The sequence below is a fragment of the Monodon monoceros genome, unplaced genomic scaffold, assembly GCF_005190385.1.
Source record: "Monodon monoceros isolate NGI ecotype Baffin Bay Population unplaced genomic scaffold, NGI_Narwhal_1 Super_Scaffold_21, whole genome shotgun sequence".
Classification (NCBI taxonomy): domain Eukaryota; kingdom Metazoa; phylum Chordata; class Mammalia; order Artiodactyla; family Monodontidae; genus Monodon; species Monodon monoceros.
The window spans coordinates 131,026,978-131,047,455 of record NW_021703778.1 but is presented as its reverse complement, the minus strand read 5'-3'; the positions used below and the strand labels follow the sequence as shown (position 1 = coordinate 131,047,455).

At 36.5% G+C, this 20,478-nt stretch overlaps 1 protein-coding gene across 1 annotated transcript; it reads right to left on the bottom strand.

The window, feature by feature from the left end:
* Positions 1-224: 224 nt before the first annotated feature.
* NAA30 (N(alpha)-acetyltransferase 30, NatC catalytic subunit) lies at positions 225-20,242 on the bottom strand. The gene is made up of 5 exons (XM_029239392.1): positions 20,096-20,242; positions 19,065-19,836; positions 14,168-14,291; positions 12,342-12,397; positions 225-3,747 (listed from the first exon to the last, which is right to left on the bottom strand). The coding sequence occupies exons 2-5, from the start codon at positions 19,833-19,835 to the stop codon at positions 3,610-3,612; spliced, it is 1,089 nt and encodes a 362-aa protein (XP_029095225.1). The 5' UTR covers position 19,836; positions 20,096-20,242; the 3' UTR covers positions 225-3,609.
* Between the last annotated feature and the right edge of the window lie 236 nt (positions 20,243-20,478).

The following is a 20,478-nucleotide window of genomic DNA, read 5'->3' as shown; positions in this document are numbered from 1 at the left end:
AGTGTTGGTTTAATGCATGAGAAAATGCTCTCATTTGTATTGATAGCTGATATATGAGCTAATAACTCTGAATACTTTTAGTAAAATCAAGTTCATGTTGTTATTTTCAAATTTGTCAGAACACAAGGTGAGAGAGATAACAATTGTGTATCACTTCTTCCAAATAACTTAGATGCAAGGCAGGAAGTGGGGAACAAAATAGATTGCCTATTTTTTTCTTTTTTCTTCTTAGTAGGTGAAAGTAAAACAACTCGAACATAAAATGCACACAGCTGTATCTAAAAGAAAAATGCAAACACAACTTAACCATACTTTATTTGACTGCATCTTATTTAGACAGCTTGCACATTTCAAATCCCATTAAAACTCTCTCTCCAAAAGGATATGGGACAATAGAAGAAAATTATGCAGCAATATCCAGTCATCAAACAGCAGTCCAATATTTTGAGATACACATGATATTTTATAGATACTCAACTCATATCTGACGTCAATATAATTTATGGTTATATTTTTACAAACCTGAAAGCCCTATAACAATATAGCACTCATTTTAGTGATGTCATGGTGCACTGAAAAGTAACTCTGATGCACTACCAATTTGCTTTTATCTATGCTCCTGGAAAGTGATGAACTTTATGATTTTTAGACACCATAATAAATATACACATCCAGTCTTATACATGTCAGCCAATACCATAACACAGGGCAAGGTAAAGTTAAAACATGTGACAAACAAACTTCTTTACATAGATTTGTCAAGCAAATGGGGAGGGTACTTTAGGGAAGAGGCAGAAAATATTAAAACCAATTTTTTAATAGTAATTTTTTTTTTTTTTTGCTGGCTTCAGCTTCAAAACTACTGTCTGGTTTATGATCTGTGGAATTCTCTAGTTTCATCCTAATGTAAGGGAAATTATAGTCAGCCCACACATTAAAATGGTAGTATACCCGTTAGCTTCTTCAATACTAACATATATAGCTTCATGGTAGCATGTATAAAAATGTTCAGCAGTAGCAGCTGCCAAACCAGTGTCAGTGGATAGTACAGTCAGTCTTAAAGAGGCAGCACCCCATTAAAAGAAAGTTGCACCAATTTTGCTCAGTTTTAGCCAAGTGAACTCGCTCTATCAATTTTAAGTGGAGCTGTTTTAAGATTATATAAGAAAAATGAAAGCCCAATATCAAAAATTAAGTTAATGTTTGATGCTACTTCACCTGAAATGGAGACTTAATTTTGGTGCTGGGTTACCATGCTAGAGGATAAAATTTTAGTCCACTTAAGTAAACAATTTCTGCACACCCAATTAAAGACATAAGGTAGACACAGATATTCAACAAACACCAGCTAAACAATATGACAACCATTTGACTTTTCAGTCACACAGTTAAGTTTGTGTTTAAAACACCCAGTCAATTCAGCAAAATTTGGTCAATTCTGGGTGAAAAGGTCAGTAGTGATGGTTTCATTGACAATCTGCCAAAAAATTAATGGCTGAGCTAAAAATCTAGCATGTATTTACTTTAGAACTGTCCTCATTAGTGAGTCAAGCAAATGTACGTTCATCAACAATCATTACCTATGAACCAGCAAGTCAAATATAAAGTGGTGAGATAAAATTTGATAATGAAAGTACTGAACTATTTTATTAGTTCAATTCCCTCCATATTAAAAATAACAGAAGCATCATTATGATTGGTATTCCTCTAAGTGCTAGATAGAGTCCAAATGAAGTCTGACCAAAAACGTACTCAAAATGGTCACCTGGAAAGCTGAGTATTGCGTGGTCTTCATATTTTTAATGTAACCAGTATTCTGCCCATTAAACTTTCAAGGCAATATAAAATGGAAAGAAAAAGTTTTCTTTAAAAATAAGGAACTATAAATGATCCCATCAACAGGAAGATTTTATTTTCACCAAATTTATGTATCTTTATTTAAAAAATACTTGTCACCATGTTCACTTTCAAGACACTACACTGAGCAAGGAGCAGCTTTCCCTTAAAAAAAAACAAAAAAACAAAAAAACATAACAAAAAGGCAACAAACTTTCCTGAAAGGGGGCTTTTACCAACTGTTAATGGAGGTAGGGTTTTTAAAAATACAGTAATTATAGCCATAAAATAAAATTCAAACCAAATCCTAGAGCAGAAGTAAAGCATATCCAATTAATGAAAAAACAATACATTCCTACAAAACATTTTTCACAGAGAATGAATCTTTTCTTTAATGGGTACCTAGGTTTTCCAGTCAAATAAATTATCCATCACAGGTTTCCTGACTCCATTGAAAGCAATCAACTTTAAAATTAATTACATTGCACAGATTGGCCAAAACACAATGTAACTAATGAACATGGTGATGGCTATTAAGAAAACCTATAGAACTCATTCCAAGAATTTTCCATTTCTCCCTTTTGTTTTTCTGGGAACTAATAAAGTAAAGCTCCCCCAAGAATTTGCACAAGTGAAAAGAAAATAAAATCAGTTTAAAACAGATACAGTGCACCTTGGAATTTATTTTCAAGACCAAGAACCAAAAGCGAAGCATTTTAAGAAATGGAAGCAATGTGAATCCAAACCAAGTGGGAAAAAAGTTCCAACTACTTTGTAAAAGCTGTTCCTCACAGCTTAGTAACAATTTTGATTAAATAAAATCATACCAATTTACATTAATTTTTCTACTCTTTTCCAAAAATTCCCTCACTCTCAAAAAAAAGTGCATCTAAAACCCAGCAATTCCCGGCTTCATCAACTTTTCTCATCCCTTTTGAGTCATTTCTCAAAGATTTTCCAAGTAGATTCAACTTCTTACTGTAAGAAAAGAAGGGACTTCTACAGTAAACCACTCTGTCACTCACCTGGAAAAAGTATCCAAATTATAAAAATCTGAAATAATTTATTACCAAATTTAGAATTTAAATAAAAACAAAAGTTTGCTTGCAAAGGCCTTAAAGAAAAGGAAAAGGTAGCATGCATTCAAAAACTATAGAGATGAAGACAAATATACTTATCTACACAGGCACTGGCAGACGCAATTTAATTGTTATCTTTACTCATTGTTAAGACACACCCAACCCTACATAACATTTTTTTTCATTCACTAATCACTGAGGTACCAATATTCAAGAATGGAAATTTAATATTGAAAAAATAAAACCTAAAATTGAAGCTTTTCCCCCACCCCCTCAGAAAACTATGGCAGGTTTCATGTGAAATGTTAGTATACTCAGAGAATTTTACAATCTACATTGGCTTTTTTAAGGAACAAAAATCATGTTCCACTTCCTGGTTCTGTGATAAAATTATCACTGTGTAAATAACAATGTCAGCAGATTTTTGCAAATGAACAAACAAATCTTGGCTATCAACTGGCACATCTTGTTGGTACCAAAAGAACTCTTTAAGTTTAAAACAATCTCTTTTAATTCAGAACAAATGCGCCATGCCAAAGTGCAACAAATATTGTGCGACACTCAAATGAGACACTGACAGATAAGAGCTGCATGGAAATCACTAAATCCACCTGCAAAGCAATTCTGTACAAATTGCATTGCATGCAAAGGTCGATTCTGCATCGTTGGAAAGTTGTTCCTTGATGTCAGTTTCTCAACGCAGCCACAATTTAAGTCGCAGTGCATCAACTCCATTTAAATAGTATCTGAACAGCCTCTTATCTCGAACAAAACCAAGATTTTCATAAAGTTTCAAAGCAGACTTATTCGTTATTTCTGTTTCCAAAACAACCTTCAAAAAAAGAAAGAGAAAACTAAGTTATAATTTTATAATATTTGAAACTAATTTATAATTTCATAATTTGACAAATAACAATAAGATCAAATATTTAAGAAAAAGAAACTACATTTAACTGTCTTAAAGTTGATGGTGAAAACAGTAAATATTAATGACATACAGGAAGAACCCAGAAAAACAGTCATCAGAATTATAAAAGTCATTCTCTCTCAGGGCAAGGGTGGGGTGGGAACACTGGGGACATTTCCTTTTCTATTGATTTTTGTGAAATGTTTGGAATTTCTGGCAATGAGAATATATGTTTTATACTAAAACAAAGATGAATTCGTTCCCTGTATAGTGTGACAAAAAAATGAAGAAAAAAATCAACAATCAAAGATTTAAGAAAATAAACCAGTACTTGAAACTATTCAGATTGACCTCCAACTCCTATATTTTCATTAATATGTCATCCTTTATCCTGGCGACAACTACCATATTTGTCTACAGTCAAGACCAGAGTCTGAAAACTATCGTCCTTAGACCAAATATGCTTACTGCCTGTTTTTGTAAATAAAGTTTTATTGAGACACAGCCATGTCCATTGGTCTGCATGATGTTTATTGCTGCTTTCTCAATACAAAAGCAGACCTGAGCAGTCGCACCAGAGACCTGTGGGCTGCAAAGCCTAAAATATTTACTATCAGGCTCTTTGTAGAGAAAGTTTGCCAAACCTAGATCAAAGGTACCAAAACTTTAGTGTACCTGGAGGGCTTATTAAAATAGATTACTGCACCTCCCCTCCAGAGTTTCTGAGTAGGTTTGGGGTGGTGCCCAAGAATCTGCGTTTTTTAAAAATTGCCAGGTGATGTGGATTGCTGCTGGTAAGGGGACGACATTCTGAGAACTACATTCTGAGAATGTCTAGACACTATGGATATCAACACTTAACAGAGGTATTAACTTCTATCTGGATCTTTTAAAATATTACTGAACCAGTGGCCCTGACAATGAAGAACTGATACTTTTGACTATTATGTGATGTTCTTCTACTTTACTTCTACCTTCCCCTACCAAAATATCCTCTATCCCATCCTCCCAACTTTTACATACATAGCTCTATTTGCCTTTCTATTGATTCTCTACCTACCTCACTGAGAATCAACACAGTGAGTCACAGTTACTGTCGGGATGTTATAACCCCGAGGTGTTTGGAGTGGGAAAACAGGGCAAAGTATAATTAAACAAAGGCCCAAGTAAAGCCTACGAGTCTCTTCCTGTTCTATCGCAAGCTATAAAAAAAAAATCTGACAAGAATTCAAGCAACAGATATAAATAATAGAGAAAAGACTGTACTTCAACTCATTGGATCCAAAAAACTCATGATCAACTCCTCTACAATTCCGCCCATCAGTAACAAGATCTCCATCCCATCAATGCCTCAAACCTAAAACCTAAGAGTCATCTCTGTACTTCCTTCCTCTCCACCCGGCTACATACATCCAAGCATTGAGTATTTCAATTTTCTCTCTTAAATCTCTCTTAAGCTGATCCTCTTCTTTCTATCCCCAATGACAACATTCTAGTCTAAGCTGCCATCAACTTTTATTATAAATACAAGAACCTCCTAACCCAAAGGTCTCCCACTCTAGGTACAGTGATGCTCGTTAATTCCCTGCTTACAACCATTTATTGACTCTCTTTTGTCCTCAAGAAAACGTTCACAATCTAACAGTAATCTAGAGAGACCTAAAAGGTCCATCAAGATATGGCCTCTACCTACCTTGCTAATTGTGCTTTAGGTCTCCCCCAGTTACTCGCCACGATCAACACTAAACTTTCAGTTTCTGGAACCCACCATTATCTTTCCTACCTTAGACCTTTCACATAAGCTGTTTTCTCTGTCTGGAAGAACATTCTTCCCATCCTCCTCTTCTTGTTTTTGGCCTTAGCATGTCACTTCCAGACTGGGTAGAGTATCTCTTTCCCTTCATACTACCCCACAGCACTCGGCACTGCTCCTTGTTCAACTGTACTTTCATTCAATGTTTGATGAGTATGACATCTTTCCCAGCTGGTGAGCCCAACAAGGACAGGGATCATGGGTACCTTGTTCACAGCCATTTCCTCTGCACCTAACACACTGCTTGACACACAGCAGGCTCTTAAACATTTGTTAATTATATATGCCCTTAGTACCTTTCATTATATTACATATATTACATAAATAGGAAACAAACGAAAGTACTGCCAAGCTTTTAAATGACCAGAGTACTTAAACAGAAAGTATCATCTTACGGCAATTACCTATGCAAACAACTCATGAGAGCAAATCACACACTAACCCAAACTTTAAAAAGATCTAAAACCAAGTAATTAATAGTTCAAGATCAAGGGAAAATGTTCCTATAAAAGTTATACAGCAAGCAAACTGGTTCAAGATGAAAATAAAAAGTCAACAATTTCTCTCTGCTCTTAAAAAAATGGAATTTAATGTTCAGTAATGTATGCCATCCTCCAGTTTGGAACACCCCAGTCTGGTCAATGCAATTTACCAGTTTGGAACTATTCTCTTGAGTAATTCCTAGAATTCTGTTTCATGCCAGCACCTAATTACAGCTATAATGTTAAATCAAAACAATATGAGAAGCAATAAAGCTGCAACAACTCAAAACTTAGAACTGATTTCACAGAAATAAAAAGGAGAGCGACAGTGTAAAAAAAATACTTTTTGAAGGCTTACTAAGTGCTACGTAAAGCATTTCACATGCATTATCTCATATTACATGCATATGTCATAATGTTATTTTCACAAGAACCCTATGAAACAGATATATCTCTAACTTACAAGTGAATGAAACTCAAGGCCACCAGTAGAACAAGAATAAACCAGACTCCAAATGTGAACTAGAGCTTAATAGTATCCACTCTTCTGTACCTGTGATTGCACCCCAAAGTAAAACAAAGCAGTGAATGGGAGATCTAACATAATGAAGGGGATCCAAGTCCATATTCATTAATATCCAGCAATCTAAAATATTCAAAACACAGCTGAGGCTAACTATAGCTACATAAATATACACTTGACGTGTAAGTTAAGAGTTGAATTCAGGTTTGCTGGCAGCCTAACGGATTAATAAAATAAAGCCCAATTTACAGAAAAACATTACACAAAGTGCTAACACCTTGGTTAAAATGAAAAGATTCTCTCAGCACACTCACATTCTCTAATCAAAGAGATCATGTATTATTTGACACAACAGAAAACGCCACAAAAGAAGTAACTACTTTTTAACACTTTAATTACAAAATTCTTATAAACATACTAAAAGAGAATCTGGGTTTATACTGGAAACTCTCTATAAAATTATTCTTTTAGTTCACATCATGGGAATATTATATAGGAAGCCAAAGCATAATGAGGTTATTTTAATCCTAAAGAAACTTGGCTAAGTTGAATTCTATTTAACAGAAAATAAGGGTTACAGTGAAGTTCTACGGATTCTCTCAGGAACACACCATTGTCAGGATGAGCCAAACCATTACAGTTTAGAAAGCCTTCTTTAATATTACAGGCTAGGAGCTCCTGGAGGGACGGCAAGCACCATTTTATTGTCTGGCACCTCACAGGCCTTACACTGACAATGCTGACTGAACAGTTTTACTGCTCTTCATAACATCCCTTTAAGATCAGAATCACCATCACACTGCACAAAGAGACAGATTTTAAAAAGTTAAATGACTTTCCTATAATCACACAACTATATCGACAGAAGATGGATCTAGAACCCAGGCTTATCATATCCAGATCTTTAACTAGGCCAAACTACTCAACCAAAAATCCTTACAGTTTAAATAATTCCATTTTACTCTGTTCCTTACCTAGCTGCCCTGTCTCACAGCCAAACTATATGTTTCCAATGAAACTAAAAATGTTAAACATATAATTATTAAACACAAAAAGCTTAAAAGTCATCTTGTACATTACTATAAAATGTATGTTATTTTGTTAACATGTAACAGGTTTATTATTGCTTATTTAAATAAATTTCCCACTGTTGGTGGAAATGTAAATTGCTACAGACATTATGGAAAACAGTGTGACGGTTCCTCAAAATTAAAAATAGAACTATCATATGATCCAGCAATCACACTTCTGGGTATACAACCAAAGAAAGTAAAATCAGGACCTCAAAGAGGTCCCCATGTTCATTACAGCATTATCACAGTAGCCAAGATAAGGAAACAACCTAAATGTTCATCAACAAATGGATGGATAAAGTGGTGCGTGCTGCCAGTGTGACAACATGGGTGAACCTAGAGGGCATTACCCTAAGTGAAATGCATCAAACATAGAGAAACAAATACTGCGTGATCTCACTTATATACAGAAACTAAAACAGTCCAACTTAATAGAAGCCGAACGTAGAATGGTTGTTCCAAGGGGATGGGGATAGACGAAAATAGGAAGACGCTGGTCAACTAAAAATGTTTTAAGGTCACATACTGCACACTTAACCTCCATTAAGAAATTCTGATTCCAGTATATTTTCATCATTTATGAGTTAGTTCTGAGTATTAATATCGTAGTAACCATACCATAAATCTAAAAAAAATTTAAATTTCCAGAGGTGAACATTTCAGGGACATCTACAGCTTAAAAAGTACTGCTCATCATGCTGCTCCATTCATTCTAATTTATTTCCAAAAAAAGTACATAAAAGTAAATGGCCACCATGTGGGTTCATTATTTTAGGTACACATGAAAACTCATTCATGTTATTTGTATATATTTTTCTTACTGTCTCCCCTAATGTAAAACCCAAGCTCAAGAAGCTTCTCCTAGTAGCCACTAAATGTTTGGCAGCCAGACCACATAGAGGAGTAACCAAATTCAAGCTAGATTAGCAATATAGGTAATGCATTTCTTCCTCATGAAGTAATGAATCCACCTGTTTCTTTTTCTGATGCTATAACTTTTTAGTCAGATCCAAATATACAGAAAATGGAAAAGATCTTTAGCTATGCTGTTTAAACATGTCTAATTCTGATATAAAAAGTTAGGAAAGTCATAGTAAGGCAAAATGAAAAGATCTATTAGACCAGAAGAATAATACCATTGTTACTTGGGCAAAAGCAAGATCTACATTTCAACTCTGTGAAATGTACAGATCTACATTTCAACTAACCTCGGTTTAATTCACTCTGAATTTATCTTAAAACGACAAGTGGCAACCAAAAGCAATATAAACATGACTCAAGGTCATAAATAAATTCTGCAAACGGAACAGAAAGTAAAAATTGACTGGATGTGTACAGTAAAGCTTCATAGAGATTTCCAAATGTATCTCTCTTAATAGGCTCATAGATTCAAAAATCTCTCTCTGTAAGATTGAAAAAACAGCAGCACGACCTAAGCAGTAGAAGATGTAATTTAAAACCCTTCACAAATGTCTTTCTGATAATTTGTCAAAATTTCTTAACACTTTAAAAGAAAGGAAGATTGACCTAACTTAATGAAAGTAACATCACATGTCAGTTATTTTATAATTTGGTCATTGTATTCTTGGAGAATTATAATTTCAAAGTTTTCCTCAGAACAATGAATTATATACAAAACTATTTTTATATATAATTGCTTTTATCAAAGGGTACTTTAATAACTTGGTTAACCCTGCAGATATATATTTTTTTCAGATATATTTTTTTATGTACACACACACACAAAAAAGACGATTGCTGTTCTTAGAAGCTTAGAGAGAAAGACAAGTTAAAAACTAATTAGACTGGGAGATGGGGATTGACATATATACACTAATATGTATAAAACAGATAACTAATAAGAACCTGCTGTATAAAAAAATTAATAAAACTAAAAAAAAGAAAAGAACTAAAAAACAATTTTTTTAATGAAAAAAACAGACATATCGAAATTCAATAGTCCACCCCCCCCCAAAAAAAAGAGGCATAGATAAGATACTGGAAACACAAAACTGATCATTCAACCAATATTTATGAACCATGTACTCTATCACAAATGCTGTACTAAGTACTAAGAATACAGCAGTAAACAAGAAAAGGTATCTCTGCTCTCAGTGGCTAAGGCACAGTCTCTGAACAAGTAAATTTAAGAATTTAAGTATAGTAAGTATTACAGAAAGGGAGGTAAAGAAAACCACAGAAGGTGGTTTTCAAGGAAAACTTAAAAGGAGTTGTTGATATCTGAATTGGGTCTTAAAGACTGAGAAGCATTTTAATAAGCAGAGGAAGACCAAGAAGCTACTGGGTCTAGCAAATACAAAGTAGTTACACTGGAGTGGAGGGGAAAGAAACCAAACCAAACAGGATGAGATGGTAATATAAGGAAGTAGAACCAACAAACACACTACCATCAAAAAGTAGAAGGGTAAAGAGGACAGAAGAGTTTGTTGCTTATATGGTTTAAAACTCAATGAAAGGGAAAGTGAAAGCCTAATAAAGAGTAAGCAAGAGTTCTGTCCCTTTCTACAGCAAATCCTTTATCTGAACAATATGGGGCACAGATAACCAATTTTTTTAAACCATGGAAGACTTCCCTAATCCAGAGGCAGAGCTATTCAAACTGCAAAAACCATCCACTTAAAACCATACAACAGAAATAAGTTCATGGAATTATACCCATTTCAGTCTACGATTGAGTAAAACTCATTGCTTGAAAAGTAAGAAAAATGAATCAGAATTTTAAGCCTACAATGAATAGTTTTACCATAAAATGTATCACTAATTTAGGCCTTAACCTTAAGACTATAACAATATAACCAAAATCTCATCATTCCTCAGAACTTTCAAAGAAAAACCAATACTATTTAAACATTTGATCAGTTAAGGTAAAGCATACTACCTGTCTCATAGGCAGTAACTAGGATAACTCAGAAAAGGCTTTCATAAGGGACATAATACTCCCTCCTTATAACATCCCTGTTCAGTGGGAACCACACTACTCAGTAGAGGATCAAAACATGGTCTTATCATCCCAAAGATTTCTCCGAACTGTTAAGCAGCTTTTGTGAAGCCTGACTTCTATTCTTGATGAGCTGTCTAAGCCAATATAGCCATGGTCCATATTGGACTTACACTGATGAAAAAATTTATATTCGATTTTATACTCAAATTTTAGTTACCAATGATGTAGATAATCAGGGTACCTTTTACTTTTTTTTACAGATAATCACTGTACCTTTTACATTTTGAAATTAAAAGCTGTGAATATGAGATCCTTTGCCATGTGTGAATTTTCTTATTCGGGGTAAAAAAATTAAATATCCGTAAATCCCAGGATGTCTTCCCTGTGCTGCCCAGTATGCCTGTAGGCCTTCTCATACAACCACGATTTAGTGTGATCTGTCAAACTACGAACTGTGAATGTGGACAAGGAGCGTGAGAATACTCCGCTGTACATCTGTACTGACATGGAGTCCTGTTCATGAGTTACTGTTAAGTGGAAAAAGCAGTTATAGCAGAATAACTGTGGTTTCATTTGTCTAAAAAATATGTGTAAACATCTGCACCCACATGTGCTTAGAAAACGGGAGGATGCAAACCGCAAGGTTAATAGCAGCTGTAAGGGGAAAGAAAGATGAAGAGTGGAAAAGCGCGAAGATGGTGAAAGAAAGGACTTTGCACCCCAAATACACACAAATGATGATGGTTAGTGACTGAGTAAATTTTGTACCAAAAAAACCCCACTTAAAAAAAAAAAAAGTAACCAAAACAAGTTACTTACTGCAGTCTGAGAAAAAATTTACCTAATTTCAAGTATTTTGAGAACTCTCTAAGGCACATTTGCCCTCCAATAATAAAGACAAGTGTTAGCAGTAATGCTTATAAAATTACTAGCACAACCCTGGTCCTTCTTAGTCACCACTGTTATATTAAAGATATCTGTACTTCCCTAGTTTATACTTATCCCCTTCCACATTACATAATAGTAAATCTTAACATTCCCAACCATCACTATTATTTATTGAGCACCTACCGTATGTAAAGCACAGTGCTGCAGGATACAAAGATACTACCTGCCTTCAGGCCTTACAAACAATCTGAAGAGAGAAGACGCTTTTATGCTAATTTACAGATAGATCTACATTTAAAAAGTGGTTGTCTTTCCCCCCTCCAGGCTTATTATTTAATGCTGAGATTTTTTTCAAATGTGAAATGTTCTTCGTAAGGGCTGACAGTTGGCGCACAGGAAAAAAAAAAAAAAAAGTATTATTTAGAGAGAAACCAAGGCCAATACACAAGTAAATTACAATAAGGTTTATAATAAGAGCTACCTTAAATGATTTAACTGATAACAAATCAGAGTTCTGAATACCAGTTATTTACTAAAAATATCTAAAATTTTACCTTTACATTCTGACACAAATTTTAGCTCCCATGATCATCTTAAAATTTGTTCTAGGTCAAAGTTCATGTGTTTTTCAACGGAATGTAATTTTCAGCACAAGTTACATTTGTACAATAATAGCTTGCAATGAAATCTGCAGTACAATTTATTATGGGCTATTTATAAAAATACCCAGTAGAATACAGCCCAGGATAAAAGGTCTTAAACATTTAGGAAGACTTACCTCATCACAGTCTCCTTCAACCATAGCATATATAGCTTTCTTAACCAAGTTAGTACCTAGAATACAGAGCTGAGTATTAATGAAGTAAAAAATGTAATTAATTTCTTAAAGATACCTAAATTATAATATTCATAAGAAGCAAAGAAATGTCAAATGCTGGGTTCTACCCTGAATGAGATACACAGATTATCTCAAATTAAGTGGGGAAAAAAATTTAGACTTAAAACTGAGAGCCCAATAGGACCTGTGCATAGCAACACAAGTTTCCTCTTGAAAGACCTATCTCCTGATATATATCCTTTTCTCAGGTGTAAATGCTGTTTAATTCCAAGGAAAAAGGTAAGATATGGCCAGAGCAACCCAGGAACTTCTTCAGCTGGTAAGAACTCACTCCATGACCTTTGAGCCAATCTTACCAAAGATCACCAGAACTGCTGTGACCCAGAGTGGGCCCAAGACACTGTGTTAGTTTCCACAAACCTTATAGTAAGCCTGGGCACACCAAATGACGTCAGTGGTGTGTCTGTATCCTAGTTTAGGGTCAGATATACTTAGCACATTAAAGGGAAAACAAATGCTAAATCTGATCTTAAGAAAAGAAATCCAAATTTTCTCTCTCAATTTTCAAACCATGAATACAAGCAAGCACACGTTACATGGGCCATACAAAATATGTCTGAGGGCCAGGATGCAATCTTCAAGGCACTGGTTTCTATCCTCTGAAGTAGCCAGGCAATTTGCCTATCATTTTCCATGAGTCTTTACCAGCTCTTTTTAATAAATCAAAGACTCAAACTTGGCTTGTATAACAAGCCCAATTCATTAAACATCTTAGTGGCAAACTGTAACACTATAAGAAAAGTTGGCTGAACCTAATGTACTAAGTAAACCTATTCATAATGACTTCTCATGATGTCTCAGATTGTGTGAAGCAGTCTTAAACTGGACACTCATAGTTTAAAAAGAAAAAACTACAAGTGACAAAACTGCTAGTAATTAAATACTGGTACAGGCATCAAACTCTTTTTTCATGAATACTTACTTAGCTTCAGTACCTCTCAGAATGTGCCATGCTCAGACAAGTGCTTATCTACCTGATCCTCCATCTTGAACAAAGAGCCAGTAGGTCTTAGACACTATGACAGCTGTTCTTAACAGGCTTACATCACAGGCACCTGGGGAAATTTCAGCCCTACTTCTAACAGGATAAATAAGATTCTCAAGGGGAGGGGCTTAAGCATTTGTTTTTAAACCACCCAGATGATTCTAATGACCATTATAAACCATGAGTATAAGATTAACTGCAAAGGCCAGGAAAGGTAGCCCAGGAAAGAGATAAGTTTGGGAATAGTAGTAAGAAACAATTCTCCTTTTTCCTGGTCCTTCCCGAATTGCTAATATAATGTTTGATGACTAGTACTAAATAATGGTAACAATTTCTCCATAATTTTGCCTTGATTGAGGACCATTTAACCCAAGTACACACAGCTGCTTGAGTGCTGTGATCAAGCACCCTAATAATGCTATTAAAAACTGCAGAACTTAGTATAATGCAAAGCAGTTTGGATATGATCAAAAAAATGTCTGGAGATGAAAACTGATCACCTTCTAATTGTTAGAAAGATAATCTCTCAAATAATTAAACAGTAATAAAGGAAACAATTCATTTTTAAAACATTTTGAAAATATTTTGAAATAAAAGCAATCAATTTTCTTCCCTCAGCTTCATGCTCATTTCTACATACTATTTACATTTAAGTCTTCTGCTTCAAAAAAAAAAATGAAAATAACTTAGGCATTTTTTTGTGACATAATATTTTTCTTACCAATGCCATTTCTCCTGTATTTGGAATCCACGGCTAACATGGCTATATAACCTCTGCGGAACATCTTTTTGTGCATATCCAACTTGCAAACGATGGCACCTACACACTCCTCCCCTACCATGGCCTTAAAAATAAACAAACAGTTACAAAGAATACATTGCCATCAGGTATTGCATAATTACCCACAGAAACAGCAGCCAACCATTGGTCAGTGTTTCTGAGGGAGGAAGAAATAATGAGAATTCTAGCAAGAGAGCAGTCACAGAAGTGTCAGAAATCTAAATCCCAGAACTCCTTCAAATGTTCTAGTTTTAAAATCTTTCAACATTCTTTAGGACATGAATTTCTTAGGCTCATTATTAAAGCCTAGGGGGAAAAAAAAAGCAAATTTCCACATGGTAAACATTCAAGTACTTTATGAGGTGCTTATAATTAGTTGCAATAAAGAGCTACATGTTTAAGATCTGAGAAAGGGGAAACGTGAAAATAATTTTTTTAAGAAAGTCTTTTCATTAGATATCACAAAATGTTGTGAAACTTATCAACAGAGTACTATAAATTTATATTTAATTATAATAAAGTTTTAGTGAAAGACAGATATAAGACAAAATATTTACACCTGAATAATAGTTAGATTTTGATCAGGGAAAAAAAATCTAAAAGAAAAAGGATTATTTTTTAAGGTATTCCTTAGATCCTACCCAAGGGGTTTTTGTTATTGAAGGACTACAAAAACTAGATATACGATGGTCTCATTTTTAGGGCTCTACTGACAGTGTGAGTCATTGCCATAAAGCTCACAGAATATCTAGATCTCAAAATCAAAGCTTCATATTAAAGCAAAAGCTGTAATTTTTACAGAGCTTTCTATTTTAATAAAAATGTACAGCCTTCCAAAGATTACTTATTAAATAAAAGCTAATCAGCCTCCATTTTCAGTAAAATTTCCAGTATCACCATTGAAAATATGTTTTTCAAAAATTCCATCACCAACAAAAAGTTCTAGTAAATATTGTACTCTGGTAAATATAAATAGGGCAATAGTTCCAATTGTTTAATAATGTGTCAGACAGAAATACCTGTTTGCTGTAAAGAGCCCTCATAAAAAAAATATGAAAGCTTCAAATCATCTCTTAATAAAATTAACTTTTCAGAAACTATTTCAACAACAAAAACCAGGAATGGGTTAAAAAAAATCAATAAGCAAAGCCCAATTTATACTTAATACCTCTCTTATCTTGAATCTGTTATGACTTTTTTTAGTTCATCATTCTGTAAATTGATTAAAAAGCCTTTTTTTCAACTGTGGAGAAATCTTTAGGCAAGATAATTCTAATCCATTTCACGCAAGCCTAAACTAGGTCAGGAGGGATATTAATTTTATTTACTTATTTTAATTGAAGTATAGTTGATTTACTTTGAAGGGATATTAAATTCAACAATCCACACTAATTCATTTCTGTTTTATCAACACAATCCAAAATTATTTGGGGTCAATAAACCTCTATAATTGTTATTTCCATTTTCATTCATGATAGATCAATCTGGTTCTTTCAAAATTCTTTTGAAGAGTAAAATTTCTTTCTGTATTAAGTCCTGAAACATATACAAAAGTTGCCTGGTTGAACAGCATTTTCTGATTTGAACATAACTTATTTCAAATAGATGTGTGTGGTTGTGTGTGTGTGTGCATATATCAGAGATGACAGGTACATTAAAAAATTTTTGACCTGACCTCATAAGCTAGGAGAAATGGAAATCTATACCAATCTATGATACAAAATTATAGGACAGCTACATTTCACAGTTAATAAACCATCCAAAAGGGGAAAAAATTAAAACCACTAGACACAATATATCTGGACAATACTTTCAAACTGGATAGGCATTTCAAACAAATCTTCTTTGTCCTCGGACCAAGAAAGTAATAAGCAAACAAAGTATTATATTAGTTCACTTAGACTAGATTGAGTTCTTACTAATCAAGAATCTATAGGAACAAAAATCAAGTTGTACACATCATTTATAAATAAAAGCCCAATATATGATTCACTGTTATTAGTAAGATGTTCAGTGAGGAAGGCCAATTCTGTATTTTTTCCTGATAAATTACTGATGAATATACACTTACAAGAATCACTGAACTGCATGTTAAGTTTTTACAAATAAAAGCTTCTGCACATAAATTTGGAACTCATGCTATTAAAATGTGTTCTTTTTTTCAAGGATGGGAACTGAAAAATTCCAGGCAAGATTAAAATTTAACTCTACAAGGCCAAATGCTTGTCAATCTATAAAACTTGAAAAATACAAGCTGTGTGAAATACGGATTCCCAAATTCCAGAATATCACAAATAGGAAAACAGAGGAATCTGGAAATTTAAATTTAGAACAAATAACAGAAGTACTATAGTATATCACTGGTAATAAGTTTAAGAAGTTCAAAAAGGCATCAACAACTGAAAATACCATGAACTCAAAAGAGACAGAGATAAATTATTTAAGTACAGAGTAAATGACAGTGCCTCCCATTTGTACAGTACCATACTTTCACATCTGTTACAATTATTAGGAAGAATCATTAGAAACTGTCACTTTTGTTAGTCAAATATGATCAAGTATTGGCGATTTTCTAAGGTTCAACCACATATATTCCATTTGATCCACTGCAGGTTACTCACGGAAACCAGGAACATTCTGAACATTTCTACTCTCTTAATATCGTTGTCTGCAAGGACAACTATTACTTGGTGAAGCGTAACTTGGTGACACAAGGATCTTGGCTGAATGACTCAAGGGTATGTCATTTTTCAGCTTCTTAGTTGTTTCCATAATGACAGGCCAGGAGACCTGGGTTCTAGCTTTACATCTCTGGACCCTAAATATCTGGAGATGCGAACATTTTAAGTCACTCTGGTCTTTAATTTTTTTTCATTAAAAAAAAAAATTAAGCTGAACTAGATTATCTCTAGGATCCTTTACAGTTCTAAAATAATATGAATTGAAATAAACATACACTTATATTTGTTTTAAATTAGTTCTCATGAGAAATTCAAATTTTTTAAACGCCAATATAAAGGCCCCAGTTCCAAATGGCCTCTGATTGTTTAACTATTGTTTTATGTTCAATACGTCTAGATCCATACTTGCATTAGTAAACCTTACAGGTCAACCACTTGCATATTATCACAATTTCTAGATATTGAGAGTTTAATGTTAAACAAACTGGCTCTTAAGGGTTAAAGTTCAAATTAGCTGTTGAATTGGGAGGAGTCTATGTAAAATCAAAGTAAAGTTTACTAATATTCAGTTTATCAGAGTTTAAAATGGCAGACAAGTTGAGAGAGGTGTAGGTAATACCAGAACTCAAAAGCTGACTAATCATCACACATACACAACTATTTTCTGGAATTAACAGAAATACATAAACTATTTCAATTTAAACTGTAACTAAATTGTATGCTTTTGTGAATTAACTTACAATTAAATCAATCTACAATCTTCAGCATTTATAATAGCATTTGATATGACATTTATAATAATGCTATGAAAACCATCTTCCCATATTCATTTGACACAGACGTGTCTTAGAACTTCTATTTTGATGCAATGGTTAGAATCCTGTAAGAGCAGTTTTGTAGAATATAAAATAGGTCCCAGTTTAAACAAACATACTAAACTGAAGTTTAGCAAAGTGAACGCAGAAAATAGCACAGCTACCATTATCAACAATACTGAGGTTATATTTTCAGATCACCACCAAGCTATAGAATCAAAAAGACAGATTTCTAAAGTATTGCCAAAGCGTCTTACAGGGAATTAGTAAATGCAATTAAGTCAATTCTAAAACAACAAATAATGGTAGTGGCTTTTCCTTTCACATATCGTAAAGCACTCCTTAAAAGCATGTTGTCTTTCTTCAATAAAATTCAATGGAAACAACATGCTTGTGAGTACATGATATAAAGCACATACCTGCCATCAATATTTAAGTGAAAGGTTTCATAGACTGAAATTGGTCAATATTATTGGGAAACTATTGGTACTACCAGTACTACGTAAGTCAAAAAAAAAAAAAAATTCAGCTTGTTTGGTTAAGCCAAGTCTTTTTTACTCATATATTAAGCAAAAAATTTCTGTCAACTACATCACACACAAGCCAGCAATAGTACTAGAACTTAAGCATATCTATGACCAGCTTCTTTTAAAAAAAGAAAAAAAAATTAGATTAGTTAACAATTTCACACTTAGTTTCCTACACTCCCAAAAAGGGTATTTTGTTCAAGTTTCTGGAGTCTTTCAGCCACCAGAAGTGTTAGTTAGCGCCTTCTGCAACCATGCACCAGAAAGCAGGCTGGCTACAACTGCTAACTGCCCTGCTGAAGTAAAAGGAAACAATCTCCATAATTATGGAATACGCTTCTAAGATTTAATTCTCCAGTGTGGCCACAGCAAGTTTGCTGACAATCATGTACACCAAAACATGTTTATGCATACACTCTTCCCTGATTATGGCTGTAATTGAGAGATTAATAAGGCCTGTATCCGAACAGAACCATGTTCAAATTAAATGACTGCAAAGTGCTTTGAGGATGAGGGAGGATAATTAAAGACGGTTAAACATGATTATAAGCTAATGTAAACAGGATACAAGGCCCCCAACATGCATCACACAGGTTTATTGCATTTACATCAGTATCAAGTTAACCCGGATCATGAACCCTTACCTTCAAAGCAGTTTCATCAAATAATTAGAAGTGCATACACGCACTTTACATCACGTAACGTACTATGAAATGCAGGATACATCCACTGCCACTCCAGCCCTCACACTCCCTGCCCCGCACGGCCTGGATCTCTCTGCTGGGTTCACCCTATTTTCATTCCACCCACTTACCAAGAAGCACAGCTGTGGCCAGTTGTGGATAAAATATCTATAGGTATAAATGGAGTAGGGTTCAGACAGATCTTTGGTGATCAGTCTCATGATATCGGGCATTTGCAGCTCGGATTCATATCGGACATAACGTATAGTCCGATCCTCCCCAGGCTCAACCTCCCGGCCTGAAGGGCTTCTCAAACTGCAGCCGGCGGTCAGGGATGAAGACAGCAGCCGCACCTGCTCGTCTTCCTCCTCCTCCTGCTCCGGGCCCTCCGCCAGTCCATTGCGGGCCGCCGCGGGATCGCTCGCCGCCGCTGCCTCTGCGGGGCTGGGGAGCGCAGTTCTTGCATTATTGGGGAGGCAGGGAGGGGGGCTCTCGCCCGAGTGTACCCCGGCACCTTTTGTTGCAGTCGCTCTGGGGCCCCCGGCGGGGGTGGCCGTGACCGTGGCCGCCTCGGCCGCGCTCAAAACCTTGCTCTTGAGGGAGGCGGCCGTCCGGAGGTGCCGCAGTTCGGGGTTGATCAATCCGTTGAGCTGCAGCTGCTCCTGCGGCGGCTGGGGGCAGCGGAGGCACGGATGCCCCTTGGCCGCCGCCGTCGCCTCGCCGCCCGCCGGGCTCCCGCCGCCGCCGCCGCCGGCTTCGTGCTCCTCGTCGTCCTCCTCGTCCTCGCTGCAGCAGGCGAGGGCGGCCCCCGCCGGGAAGGGACAGCGGGGCTCGGCCGCCGCCAAGGCCGGAGGTGCTGGTGGTGGGAGGAGGCTGCTAGGCCCAGGCGGTACCTCCGCCATCCTAGAGGAGACACAGACCGAGAGGGGAAGCCATAAGACCCGGCGGACGAGCGCGGAGTAGAGGGGGCGGGGGGCGGCCAGGGTTGGGGGGGAAACAAAGGCAGAAACCGTCCCTCACAGAGCTGGCGCCCCAATTCCGCGGCCCCCCCCCAACTCTTCAGCGCCGCCCAGCTGCTCAGCCGGCCACCGTCCCCGTCCGCCCGCGCCCATCCGCCAGCCCTGTCACCCGCGGCCCCTCCCCGTCCCCACCGCAGGCTCACCCCGCACAGGTCCCCGCCGCCACTGCCGCCACTCCTCTTCCTCCTCGGCCGCCGCCGCCTCCCGCACCGCCGCGGCTGCCTCCACCGCCGCCAAGGCTCACACTCAGCCGCCGTCGCCGTAAAGCGCCTCGGCTGTTACCCCGGGTAAAGTTTCCTGGGCCTGGCTTTACGACACTTCCCTGCCTGCCGGCTGCCGGGGCCGAGGGAAAGGGGCGTGGAGGGAGGTGACCTGTGGAGGGGCGGGGACGAAGGTGTCTCCTACGGGCCCCGGGGGAGACCGCGTGCTAATGGGTGGGGCTGTAGGGCGGGGAAGTTGCAGAGGGCTTTGGAGTCACCAGCTCCCAACCCACTGTCCTCGGCCTTGGGGCTCAACCGCGGATCTT